This window comes from Polypterus senegalus, chromosome 8 (assembly GCF_016835505.1).
Source record: "Polypterus senegalus isolate Bchr_013 chromosome 8, ASM1683550v1, whole genome shotgun sequence".
NCBI lineage: Eukaryota > Metazoa > Chordata > Cladistia > Polypteriformes > Polypteridae > Polypterus > Polypterus senegalus.
Window position 1 is genome coordinate 27,149,929 of NC_053161.1, and position 14,977 is coordinate 27,164,905.

The 14,977-nt window shown below is 37.2% G+C and overlaps 1 protein-coding gene across 2 annotated transcripts in view; it reads left to right on the plus strand.

The window, feature by feature from the left end:
• The window catches only part of LOC120533851 (A disintegrin and metalloproteinase with thrombospondin motifs 20-like), a 423,413-nt gene that overhangs the window by 284,614 nt on the left and 123,822 nt on the right, over window positions 1-14,977 (plus strand). For both annotated transcript variants that reach the window (XM_039760893.1, XM_039760894.1), the window contains exon 22: window positions 12,846-13,010. In XM_039760893.1, the coding sequence (XP_039616827.1) occupies window positions 12,846-13,010 (165 nt within the window). The remainder of the gene's footprint in view (window positions 1-12,845; window positions 13,011-14,977) is intronic.

A 14,977-nucleotide genomic window follows, 5' to 3' on the forward strand; every position in this document is an offset into this window, starting at 1 on the left:
GAAGAGAACGGAGCTAGAGAGAGGACTGGAGGCGGCCAGGAGAAAGGCACAAAGGACTGTGAGGCCTGGACTTTGGGGGAACGGTGCTGGAGGCACTGGGAAGTCCACTGAATTGTAAATATTAAATAATTGTAAATAAACGTGTGTTGGGTGAAAATAACGCTGTCCGTCTGTCTTTGTCCGGGCCAGAGTCCACAATGTATATGTATATGTGTATATGTATGTATATGTTTATATATGTGTGTGTGTATGTGTATATATATGTATGTGTGTGTATATATATATATATATGTATGTATGTATACGTATGTGCGTATATATGTAGATATGTGTATATATATACTAGCAGAATACCCGCGCTTCGCAGCGGAGAAGTAGTGTTTTAAAGAAGGTACGAAAAAGAAAAGGAAAAATTTTAAAAATAACGTAACATGATTGTTAATGTAATTGTTTTGTCATTGATATGAGTGTTATTCTCATATCTATCTATCTATCTATCTATCTATCTATCTATCTATCTATCTATCTATCTATCTATCTATGTTGTTCTCATATCTATCTATCTATCTATCTATCTATCTATCTATCTATCTATCTATCTATATATATATATATATATATATATAAATACCCGCGCTTGGCAGCGGAGAAGTAGTGTGTTAAAGAAGGAAAGAGTAAGAAAAGGAAACATTTTGAAAATAACGTAACATGATCGTCAATGTAATTGTTTTGTCACTGTTATGAGTGTCGCTGTGATATATATATATATATATATATATATATATATAAATATATATATATATATATATATATATATAGCAAAATACCCGCACTTCGCAGCGATGTCATGTGTTAAAGAAGTTATGAAAAAGAAAAGGAAACATTTTAAAAATAATGTAACATGATTGTCAAAGTAATTGTTTTGTGTATTTGGTGGCAGCGCCACAAAGTTGTTTTCGTAGCTGCATCAGAAAATGTACCACAACGCCTGACACGCCTCCTTTTTACTGTTTTCTCACAGCTTGATTGCTGCTGTCATATATATATACACACACACATACACACATACATACATATATATATAATATACATATATATACACATACATATTTTCATATCTACATATCTATATACATATCTACACACACAAATTATATGTATGTATGTATGTATGTATGTTGTGTGTGTGTGTGTGTGTGTGTGTGTGTATATATATATATATATATATAATCTAGATAGGGGTGTGTGTGTGTATATATATATATACATATACTTGTGTGTATGTTTGTATGTGTCTATATGTGTGTGTATAGCTTTGGTCACTGAGTGCAAGGGAAAAATAATGAAATATAGTCTATAAGTTATTAAACAGTAAAACATTAACGCTTTAAGAAGTACAGGTACATTGAGCACTACTGGAGTGGTTGCGGGTAAACTACATTTTAAAGACTGTGTAACACAAAAGGTAAGTAACTAACAGCAGCTAAAATGTATATGGATCATCTCTCGGTAGTAGATCCCTTTTGAAAGGCGCTACACGACGGCTGTGGTATAGAAATTACATTTTCTATGTGAACGCTCAAATTTGTGCCTCTGGTAATGTGCCTTACCGCAATTAAAGAAAATTATTTTTGTGTCCTCTGCCGTGTTAAGAGAGAAAGGCTTTGGTTTGGGATAAAAGGAAAAAAGGTGTAAAGAAAGGAAAGTTGCCTTTTTCTTTTATATAGTATAGAGAGATGTGTTCGCTGACGTTATGATCGCCTTTTGGCGACAGTCGCGGTGGGTCTTGTGTAGACTGGTGAGACGCCCCGCCATTAATCGGCTGTGATGGCACTGTGAGTCCTCCACTGTATGCGCGTGTGCATAATCCGAGCTGAGGACCTGATAATCGATACGTGCAAAAGAAAGTGTGAATCGCCTTAATATTATTTTGCCGTGGTGTAGAAAAGGGGTCCCGTGTTTGCACTTGTCTGGGCTATAGCTCAGGGGGAGGATGAAAAAAATTAAAAGTGCTCACTTTGACTTAAGGCAGAAGCGCAGTCAGCGCCTCAAAGGCCGGCACAGCTATGCACGCGCTGGCTGCTCGACTTTTGCTGGGCAGGAGACCACAGTTTTGCAGACACGCTCATGATATCAAAAGTCTCAGCCTTTGGAGGTCATTCATATATTATATATATAGCAAAATACCCGCTACCGCAGCAGAGAAGTAGTGTGTTAAAGAAGTAATGAAAAAGAAAAGGAAACATTTTAATAATAACGTAACATGATTGACATTGTCATGAGTGTTGCTATCATATATATTCCTGCCTAAATAAGTCACCCTCGCCGCTCTTACTTTTTACCGCTCATTTAATCATGGCTAGTGGCGGAAAAATTATAAAATGGAAGGAGGATGGCTTTACCAAAACAATTATTGATGGCTTAATCGATTATTCATAAAGCTTGAATTGGTGATCTGTTTTTCTGTGTTAACCTCATATTTTTTCATGCTTCTTCTCAAACTAAGGTGGTGCGAGGGTAAAATGAATCGGGATGCGCTTGATCAATGTAATCGTGTACCAGGAAATCATGCATTGACAAAAGCTCCCCTTTGCTTGTAATGCAAAGTGTGATTAAATGCATTATTTTTCAACGCGCTATGGAGCACATGCATCGAAGCTTCTCAGCTGTGCTTGTGCTAAGAAAAGGAAAGATTTTAAAAATAGCGTAACACGCTTGTCAATGTGACCTTTTGTAAGTAGTGCCTGGAGGATTCAGTGTGTTGAAACTCTAGAGACAGCGTGTGTATTAACTTGAGGTAAATGGGAGGGGAGATGATGACGTGACTCCCCACCCGCCTTTAACTGTCAATCCCCACAAACACAGTCTCGAATTTGCATAAGCACACCCCTTCACCTACAATTTTAACTTAGTTACAAAGTGATCAAAACTCTCGCTTATATCCCAAGGCCCTCTCATTAAACTTGTATCCCGCATTACCTGTGGGCATGTGAAACGCCAGCGGTAGCCTGTCTATGAACTTAATTTAAAGTTTAGGTTTACACCTTGCTTTCTTTCCGAGGTAGCAGCACTCATGAATATGGTAGTATATGCCACTTGCTCGCTTCTTATTGTTTCGCTGCCTTCTCAATTATATAATGCATGTTTTCTTAAGCGCTTTTTGGAGGTCTTCCTGGTTTTCTACGCATCTGCTTGACAGTCAGTTCACGGATTACGTGAGAGGCGTGATGATGTCACACTAAACTCCCCCTACGTCTTTGCAGCTCTACTCCATTACAGTTAATGGAGAAAAATACCTTCCAGTTATGACTATTAGGCGTAGAATTTCGAAATGAAACCTGTCCAACTTTTGTAAGTAAGCTGTGAGGAATGAGCCTGCCAAATTTCAGCCTTCTACCTACACGGGAAGTTGGAGAATTAGTGATGAGTGAGTGAGTGAGTGAGTTAGTGAGTGAGGGCTTTGCCTTTTATTAGTATAGATACAGTATATGTGGATGTATGTGTGTATATATATATATGTATATACAGTGGTGTGAAAAACTATTTGCCCCCTTCCTGATTTCTTATTCTTTTGCATGTTTGTCACACAAAATGCTTCTGATCATCAAACACATTTCACCATTAGTCAAATATAACACAAGTAAACACAAAATGCAGTTTTTAAATGATGGTTTTATTATTTAGGAGAAAAAAATCCAAACCTACATGGCCCTGTGTGAAAAAGTGATTGCCCCCTGAACCTAATAATTGGTTGGGCCACCCTTAGCAGCAATAACTGCAATCAAGCGTTTGCGATAACTTGCAATGAGTCTTTTACAGCGCTCTGGAGGAATTTTGGCCCACTCATCTTTGCAGAATTGTTGTAATTCAGCTTTATTTGAGGGTTTTCTAGCACGAACCGCCTTTTTAAGGTCATGCCATAGCATCTCAATTGGATTCAGGTCAGGACTCTGACTAGGCCACTCCAAAGTCTTCATTTTATTTTTCTTCAGCCATTCAGAGGTGGATTTGCTGGTGTGTTTTGGGTCATTGTCCTGTTGCAGCACCCAAGATCGATTCAGCTTGAGTTGACGAACAGATGGCCGGACATTCTCCTTCAGGATTTTTTGGAAGACAGTAGAATTCATGGTTCCATCTATCACAGCAAGCCTTCCAGGTCCTGAAACAGCAAAACAACCCCAGACCATCACACTACCACCACCATATTTTACTGTTGGTATGATGTTCTTCTTCTGAAATGCTGTGTTCCTTTTACGCCAGATGTAACGGGACATTTGCCTTCTAAAAAGTTCAACTTTTGTCTCATCAGTCCACAAGGTATTTTCCCAAAAGTCTTGGCAATCATTGAGATGTTTCTTAGCAAAATTGAGACGAGCCCTAATGTTCTTTTGCTTAACAGTGGTTTTGCCTTGGAAATCTGCCATGCAGGCCGCTTTTGCCCAGTCTCTTTCTTATGGTGGAGTCGTGAACACTTAATTGAGGCAAGTGAGGCCTGCAGTTCTTTAGACGTTGTCCTGGGGTCTTTGTGACCTCTCGGATGAGTCGCCTCTGCGCCTTGGGGTAATTTTGGTCGGCCGCCACTCCTGGGAAGGTTCACCACTGTTCCGTGTTTTTGCCATTTGTGGATAATGGCTCTCACTGTGGTTCGCTGGAGTCCCAAAGCTTTAGAAATGGCTTTATAACCTTTACAAGACTGATAGATCTCAATTACTTCTGTTCTCATTTGTTCCTGAATTTCTTTGGATCTTGGCATGATGTTTAGCTTTTGAGGTGCTTTTGGTCTACTTCTCTGTGTCAGGCAGCTCCTATTTAAGTGATTTCTTGATTGAAACAGGTGTGGCAGTAATCAGGCCTGGGGGTGGCTACGGAAATTGAACTCAGGTGTGATACACCACAGTTAGGGTATTTTTAACAAGGGGCAATTACTTTTTCACACAGGGCCATGTAGGTTTGGATTTTTTCTTCCTAAATAATAAAACCATCATTTAAAAACTGCATTTTGTGTTTACTTGTGTTATATTTGACTAATGGTTAAATGTGTTTGATGATCAGAAACATTTTGTGTGACAAACATGCAAAAGAATAAGAAATCAGGAAGGGGGAAATAGTTTTTCACACCACTGTATGTATGTGTATATATATATGTGTATATGTATGTATATGTATATGTATATGTGTATATATATTTATATGTGTGTGTATGTATATATATATGTATGTGTGTGTGTAGATATGTATATATGTATGTATATATGTACATATGTATGTATGTATGTTTATGTGTGTGTGTGTATATATATATATATATATATATATATATATATATATATATATGACAGCAACACTCATAACAGTGGCAAAACAATTACATTGAAAATCATTGTTACATTATTTTCAAAATGTTTCCTTTTCTTTTTCATTACTTCTTTAACACACTACTTCTCCACTGTGAAGCGCAGTTATTTTGCTAGTATAATATATATGGCATTGACAAAAACAAGCTAAACAAAATGCATGTTTAATTCACATTCCAAAATTCTAATAAAAGCTCTCTTCTTAATTCTAGTGTTATACCCGCTAATAAAAGCCAAAATGTAACATGATGTTAATGGAAAAATAATCATTTTCTTAACTAAAGGTAAAACAAAAATGAAAATATGTCTGAAAACTGGAACTAAACACAAATAATAAAATACTGTAACTAAAACTAAAACAAACCACATTTTTTGCTATTTTAGTTTTGATTTTTACCACACTAGTCTATAAGCGTAATGTACATGCAAGTGTAAAATCATGTTATACAGGTCAAATCCTGTTATAGTGAATATTGAAGTAACAAAATTTTCAGAATAATGAAAAATTTTGCGGGCATGCATACAAACGTTCATCATGTTAAACCAATTTTGTTTTAACAAAATATTCATTTCATTATAACAATATTTTTCCAAGCAAAAATGTCCACTGAAGATAATAATGCGATATAAAAAATACTTAACAATAGATTCCCTGAAGCCTACAAAAAAATTCATAATCCCAACCCAACTTAAATTCCTTTTTACCTTTCCATCAGCATCTTTTGTTTTGTAAAAGCAGCAAACAGCTTGCTGTCCCATCCCTTGACAGAGCTCAGCTCGGGTAAAAAGTCCTCCCAGCTTTAGCCAAGGAACCTTATCTACATGTGAGGTACCTGGAGTTGTATAGGGTAAATACAAAGTGATACAGTATATCATTATTTGGAATTCATGCATTTCATGTGTGTTCCTTGTCTACAAAGATCTGGGTAAGTGTAGGATGAAAGGAAATTCAAGGCAAGAAATGCTGAACAAATACCTAAAGCAGAATTTTTTTCCATGTTATACTAATAACAACATGCAGTGTATAATGTGTGAAGACTTTAGTCCAAATATTAGATAAACATGTGTGCTTTTATTCAAGAATACAGTAGAGTTTTGCTTATCCAACCTTCCTTATCCAACATTCTGTATTATCCAAAGTCCCACCACAAAAAAAAAAACGCATCAATCGGCAACAAGAAATTCAAGTTGCAAGCATGAGCGTAGTCTATTTTTAGTTGCTAAGTTCATTTTTTCATTTACATTTTTCTGTTGTTTTGTTGTAAAACATAATTACAGTGGATTATGTGGCCAGCCCTGTCTGGCGTGTGTGTGTATGTCTCTTTCGCTCGCGTGTGTGTACGCCTGTGTCTCTCCCGTGCATGTGTGTGTGCGCCTGTGTCTCTCTCGCGCACACGCGTGTGTGTGTGTGCATGTGTTTCTCTTTCTCACGCATGTGTGTCTGTCTGTGTCTCTCTCTCGCGCTCTCTCTCTGTTGCTGCACAGAGAGAGACTTTACACATGCGGAAATCATCGGCACGCACAAACCGAAAGAGAAACTGCCTCGTTCTTATACCTAGTGTGTGGTCAGGAACAGATTAAAAAGTTTGGCGAACGTTTTGGTCATAACCCGATTTGTACGTGTCCAGAGACGTTCGTGAACCGAGGTTCGTAATGTGTAAAATTATAACATAGCTTCACTTTTAATAGGGTTTTTTTTTAACACCTCCTATTATCCAACATTTTTGCTTATCCGACGTTCTGCCGGCCTATTTATGTCGGATAAGCGAGACTCTACTGTATAACCAAAGTAAAAAAAAAAATAATAATAATTAAATTTACTTGTTGCTGTCAATGAGTTACAACCCCAAGTTCAAGTGCCAATCAAAAGAGAGCTAATACGTATTCCTGGATGGTGATGAGGTATGAGCTGCTGCCTTATAACCAAAATGTTGTAGGTTTGAGTAGTGATTATTATTACTATAATATAATAAAAACATACATTTGATTTGAGTCTGTAACATTTGGTGTAAATTTTGGCTGCTTGTAAAAGTTAGCACTTTTTTTATTATTCATTTTTATTCTCTCAGTGACATTCACATGGTACAATGAACATGTCTGCCCCTCTCTGAGTTGTTGCCGTTTATCTCCATTCTTTTCACAAGAACAGCGATGACCACAGTTGGTACTGTGATTGATGCCTGCTCAGAAGTACAAATTGTAGCAGTCTGCACAGCAATGTTGTGAAGAAGCTGTCTGTTGTTATGGTCCTGCCTTTGTCCAGTCTGATAGCGGTCATAGGAAATTGTATCTTTGATTGCCGGTGCAACAAATAGTTCTTAGCAGGCATGTGAGAAACTGTGTCAGTTTATGCTGAAAGAAAAACTAAGAATACTAGAAAAAGCTAATTCTGCAAATTTTTCTGCACAATATGAAAAAGAGAATAAAAGGCAGCTACACAATGCACATTGGAACAAAATCTCAACCTCAAATATCTGATTTTGAAATGATTGCAAGAATAACAAACCACCCGAATCACAACATCCCAAGTCTTTTATCAGGCTGTATGAATATAATTTTGCTTGTTTGTATTTGTTAATATTTAATTTCAATCTTATGTAATAAATAACATTACTTAACACAGCACTGAATTGCCTCTGTGATTTTTCGTCGTGGCTATTTTGAATGCTTGTATTTGCAGGAGCTGTACACTGCCTAGTTAAAGAAGGCCTTTTGTTATCGAGGTAACCGTTGTTACATTACATGTTTAGGCACCACAGAATTCTCAGCTTTTTTAATGCATGGCTTGGAGAAGTGATCACTTAATAATAATAATAATTAATAAATAATCCAAAAGCAGCATTAAAAACTGAGGAATTTAAAAATCTCAGGGACTAATCTCCTTGCAAGTAATACACACACAAAGACCTGGGGCCTCATGTATAACACCGTGCGTAGAACTCGCACTATAACATGGCGTAAGCACAAAAGCCGAAATGTGCTTACGCACAGAAAAATCCAGATGCAGGAATCTGTGCGTACTCCAACTTCCACGTTCTTCCGCTACATAAATCCCGATCAGCGTGAAAAGTAATGCTTGTGCACGCGCTTTATGTAACGCCCCAACGCCTCCCAGAATTACGCCTCTTTGAATATGGAAATCAATATAAATCGCCCTTAAGCTCAGCCTTCTATGAAAAGACAATGGGAAAAGCACAGGGGAAAATATAAGAATTTCAGCAAATACCAAGTGGAGGCAAAGGAAAAACATACTATTTGTTTAATTAAACCGTGGTATAATCAACAAAAGGAAGTTGATCGAGTGACATAGCGTGTTGGAGAAACTTGAAAGCTCACGTTCACAAAATTGCACAGTGCCAGAAATAAAAAAGAAGTCACATATCAAAGTCACCGTGAAAAGGCAAGTTGTAGCCCACTGTCTGAGTGTCATATGAAAGCTAATTAGGGTACAGAGAAAAAAACAGGTACACAGTGGGGAAAAAGCACGAAATGTCAACTTCAATCTCAAAATTTCCACTTTAATCATGTAGTTTATTTTGTCATTAAAGTAGAACATCATAAACTTCATCTTAAAATCATTTAATTAACCAGTTTCTCAAATCACATCGTAATTAAAGTAGCACGTTAAATGCTTTATTTTGTATGTGATCTTCTATGTGCTCTATGTGTGTGAATCACTACTTGCTTCTTAAACTGGTTCTCTTTCTCCAACTGGACACAGAATCCATGACATTCATGATATTACAGCTCGCTGAATAACTAAAATACTGATGATAGGAGTTAAGGCACGTTATTAAACATGGGTTTCACGGTGCAGTGATTGTGTGTAACCTTTGATGAAATAATTTATTGCAGCAGTACTCAGGGGCGGCTCTAGGCTTGTGGTGCCCCTGGGCAGAGGAAGAATCGGTGGCTCCTTCGCCCGCCAATGTCAGTAAGGTAGTTTATGCACGGTGGATGGCTACGTCCGTTGCGGACACTGCATAGCCGCCTCGTGCTCATGACACAAGCATTTAACTTTTGCTGAAATTTGTCGCTGCATTTTTAGCTGTGTTGTTATTTTCTCTTTCTGTTTTATATTCAATATATATTGGCGTAGCCACCCCTGCAGTCCTTGCTTTTCTTTCTTCAAGTAACCGATCGCCACACAATTAGCTCTGTAATGGACGTTAAGCCATCTGTAAGCTTAGAGTGTCGATTCTTCAAATCGTTTAAGGAACTTTGAAATATCTTCATAGTACATGTTTAATTATTCTAACCTTCATGGCAGTCCCAGTGAAGAATATAGATTATTTAAATGAAGTTAAAGTTTAATCTGTATAATATAATAAACATATTTTGCTGCATTTCATCTTAAAAATGATATCGTCATCATATGTAAATACGCGCTTTATAAAGTGGCTCAGGTTGTGAGATATTATAACTGTAGTGCAAGTTTACAGCGGGGTGATTGTACTTATAAGTACAAACCGTTCTACAAGGAGCAATTGATTAAGTGCGTTTAAAGTTATTGGGATGAAAGTGTTTCTGAACTGTAAAGGTCTGTACAGGAAAGTCTTTGAAACGTTTTGCCGTGGCTGAGATAGTGTGTGCTTGAAGCTGTATACCGATAATTCTCTTTCCAATCAGCTGCTGCTCTGATTCACACTCAGATACAGTGATATAAATACTACGAGTTGTGCAGTGAGAATAATATGGAAAAAGATGATCCGCTGTGGCAACTCCTAACGGGAGCAGCTGAAAAAAAAAGAAGGTGCAGTGAGAGTAACAAAGCTAAAGCAGTTATGGTATTTGGAATACTATGGCTATTCCCTGGACTATTATATTGTTACAAGTTAATTACAATCAGATGCATTACACTAATAAACAATATGCGGTTAGTTTCAGTGTATTTCTAAAGCCGTGTCAGGCAAATAAGGAGTAACCACACAGGAAGAGTAGCATTGCTTTGACGCTTGGTGCCGCCAGTCTGCAAAACCGAGCGGAGAACTTGCGTACGACAAGGTATGAGGTACCGTGGAAAAGTGCGTGGCTTTACGCCAAGTGTAGGTTTTATACAATCGCGATTTGAAGGTGGAAAAGTTCTTACGTAACATTTCTGTGCGTGCACACCGTTTATACATGAGGCCCCTGACCTTTCTGTATTAATACTTGGCTTAATAACGCAATACTTTACCATCACTTCAATAATTACAAAAACAACAACACTATATTCCATAAGCACACGTTTGGAAGCTAATAACTCACCTGCAAGATTCCAATAGTTTCTCCAGCCAGTTTATTGAATTCTGCAAATGTTAGCATGGCCAGCTCTTCATTGCAGTGTGTGCATACTGCTTTGTTTTTACGCAGAGAGCCATCAGAAACATTTGTTTTAAAATGAAAGTTTACACTGAGAAGTGTCACAGGTGTATCTGCCATTACAACACCCAGTCACGCTTGCTTGTCTGTAGTTATGTAACGTTAAAGGCGTGTGAGAACTGTGAAGCATTGAAGTCAACATGACATAGCGTATCAATAATTGTCCAATCACATTAGATTAAAAAACCTAAAGCAATACTATGTAATTAACTGCCAATAAATCTGACAGCAACCAATTAAAGGGCAGCCTCTGGTCACCTGCTTGCCAAAAGATCAAGGACTTACATACAGTCTCATTTGGTCAGTGTCCTTCATATGAAGGTATTCACACAGATTTTTTTTTTTTGTCGCACAGAAATTAAACAAATACAAGTTGGAACGAATTTTTAATGGATGTTGACATGCTTTGACACCAGGCAGATTTTGCAAATAAATGTATTTCATGATTGTTTTGCATTACCCAAATAGTTTAAATAGAGTTTTTAAAATATTTGGGTTGGAGGGGGGTGTCCCACGTTATAAACAGCCACTGTTTTTAAGCAATTGTGTGTTTTCATTTCCATGCCAAGTATGCAAATCCCACATTTTGGGGCTGTATATTCTTTCTCCCTATAGATTAATGTTAGAATGGTCATTATCTTTAGATGTAGTGCTGTCTTACTTTGGTGATTTGCTTTTGCTGCAGTGGAAGATGAGAATGTGATGAACATATATGCAGACTAAAAACTAGTATACTCCATGAACAGTTCCATTATTCAATTTCTATAAAACTCAAAAGAGAGTCATGGCACAGTCACCACTACTGCTGCCTCAAAGTGGAAGGTACATCAGGCATCTCAGTTGCCAAGCTTTAACACTGAACTTTTTGGTGTTTCAACATGAAATGAAATCATTCAAAACACTGTCAAAAATACAATTTTGGCAATGGAAATGCATTGCTATGCATAACAAGTATTGTGTTTTGAACATTTTCAGTAGAGCATCCTATTATATTTTTTGCCAAATTACAGACTAATCTATCCATTTATTACATTGCAGGACACAAGGCAGAAATCTGCACTTACTGAGATGGGGTTTCAAATAAGCCCAACTTGCAACATCCATTCTTTGGAATAGGACAGAAAAAACAGATGTAGCAGTGGTTGATTGGCAAACTATCAGTGCCTCGGGTCAAGAAATAAGAACACTTCAAGCATTTCAATGACAATACATTTCTATTTAGCATAAAAGGAATGAATTTAATATTGACTCTTTACATTTTTTTTTTTATCATTTATACTCTTCTAGATTAGCTTACCTTACAAAACGCATTCATTATGTATTTGCTTGCTCTGCATAATTTCTGTACTGGAAAAAGTTAAATATTATTTCCAAGCTGCTGAAAAGGAAAGAAGGTTAAAGACACAGTGTTTTGGCTGTTTATCTTTCATCAGGTGTGCAACTGAAAATGAAAGAGCAGGTAGCATGTAATTGGGATGGGGGGATTGGAGGAAAAAAAGCTAGGACAGAAAAAAGGAGAAGAGGGCCAGAGTAGGTAAGAAAAAACACCCATTTCTGTTCTTCATGATGAAGAATATTTATTAGCATACTGTATACTGGTAGCATTTTGTAAATTAAATAGTTATTTTTGCTAAATAGGATTGTTCTCCTTCATTTTTAAAGTATGGCTTCTTTCTTACATTTTTCTCCTATCATTAGAAATATTAAAAAACCTATTTCCACACTGTGTTTCAAACTGTTGAAAGAATGTTGAAAGAATCTGTTAAAATGAAATTTTCTTGTCAAATGTCACATTTTTATTCACTGCAGAAAATGATAAGTGCTGCAGCATATGAAGGACAGATAAATGGTAGAAAATAATAGCACAGTCCTTAGTCACTCAATCAGATACAAGAGCAGACATTTCCTGTTCGAGTCCTGATTTTCACAGACAGACCGGGAAACCTGAAAACTTTTTTTTTTTTAAACCAGCATGTCTTATGTGAAGACTAATCATTAAAAAAGCAGGACGTGAAATGTATCATTTTTCATTGTAGGACATGGGCATTTCTGCAGTGACATTCAAAACCAGCAGACTTTTTACTTTACTTTTAAAGACTAAATGGTAACATATCATTTCCAACTTTACAGTGCCTTGTTACGTGTGGCAAGGGTGTGAAGCATCGACAGATTTGGTGTAGTTTAAATGAAGAACGTTTGACAGATAACTTCTGCAGTTCAAACACCAAGCCAGAGTCTGTAGGTGCCTGTGAACTGGCAGAATGTGCGTCTTGGCAAGTAGGGGCGTGGGGAATGGTGAGTATGTACACAATATTTCTCAAGTATTTGAAAGGTCATTTAAAGTTTAACTATTTATTGGCACTAAACCTGCTTTTATTGAAGCTACATTATATGAAGAGTTTTTAGCAAACACTTATAAAACTGTACACTACTATAAAATTATTTGTCATATTGCTATTTCATAATCAATTTTTTAATTAACAAATTTTGAAAAAGTTTGTTTTTTAATAGCCTATATCTGAGTCCAAATGATCAAGTAGTGATATACCAATCTCAAGCCTGCTTCATCCAACTCAGGACCATGAGAGGCTATAACCTATCCAGGCAAAAGTATGTAAATGGAAGGAAACCAGGAAAGAACTTTTTTTGGCGAAATAGTTAATTATATACAGTACAGGCCAAAGGTTTGGACACACCTCCTCATTCAATGTGTTTTCTTTATTTTCATGACCATTTACAGCACTCCATCACTCACCTTCTTGGTAAAATAGCCCTTACACAGCCTGGAGGTGTGTTTGGGGTCATTGTCCTGTTGAAAAATAAATGATCGTCCAACTAACCTGACTTCTGCACAACACAACTGCTGGTCCCAACCCCATTGGTAAAGCAAGAAATTCCACTAAATAACCCCTCATAAGGCACACCTGTGAAGTGAAAACCATTTCAGGTGACTACCTGTTGAAGAGAAGCACACAAGAGTGTGCAAAGCAGTAATCAGAGCAAAGGGTGGCTATTTTGAAGAAACTAGAATATAAAACATGTTTTCAGTTATTTTACCTTTTTTTGTTAAGTACATAACTCCACATGTGTTCATTCATAGTTTTGATGCCTTGAGTGAGAATCTACCAATATAAATGGTCATGAAAATAAAGAAAACACATTGAATGAGGAGGTGTGTCCAAACTTTTGGCCTGTACTGTATACCAAAAAGTTTTAAGTTGATGTACATTCCATTGAATTTTTTTGTTGAATTATCAGACAGTATACTTAATTTTGTTTTGTTTTCCTGCATTATTTGACAAAGGTTAGATAATTGCTTATTAAAATGTGAAAATAGCCTAAACTAACTGTTAAGCATGTTTGAAGTAGAGCAAGCATCTCCTTTATGAGGCTGTCACATCTTTGGTATCATGTTAAAACACTAAAGCTGTTTATGGAAGTGTAGCGTGATACCTTTTTTTTTCACTTTTTCTTGTTGGGTCATTACGGGTACCAATTTCCATTCTAACTCCAGGCAGGTCCAGCGCCACTATTAAGGTGAATTAGACATTTGCCTAGGGCATAGGTTAGCTACCGAAAAGTTGGTTGGCGCACTAATAACTTATGGTTGGCTTGGTCATTCCAAAACATTAACTTTATTCTTCTTTAACCATTCTTTGGTAGAACGACTTGTGTGCTTAGGGTTATTCCCTTGCTGCATGACCCACCTTCTCTTGAGATTCAGTTCATGGACAGATGTCCTGACATTTTCCTTTAGAATTCCCTGATATTCATAATTCATTGTTCCATCAATGAAGGCAAGCCGTCCTGGCCCAGATGCAGCAAAGCAGGCCCAAACCATGATACTACCACCACCATGTTTCACAAATGGGATAATGTTCTTATGCTGGAATGCAGTGTTTCCCTTTCTCCAAACATAACGCTTTTTATTTAAACCAAAAAGTTCTATTTTGGTCTCATCCATCCACAAAACATTCTTCCAATAGCCTTCTGGTTTGTCCAAGTGATCTTTAGCAAACTGCAGATGAGCAGCAATGTTTTTTTTGGAGAGCAGTGGCTTTCTCCTTGCAACCCTGCCATGCACACCATTGTTGTTCATTGTTCTCCTGATGGTGGACTCATGAACTTGAACATTAGCCAATGTGAGAGAGGCCTTCAGTTGCTTAGAAGTTACCCTGGGGTCCTTTGTGACCTTGCCGACTATTACACGCCTTGCTCTTGGAGTGATCTTTGTTGGTCGACCACTCCTGGGGAGGGTAACA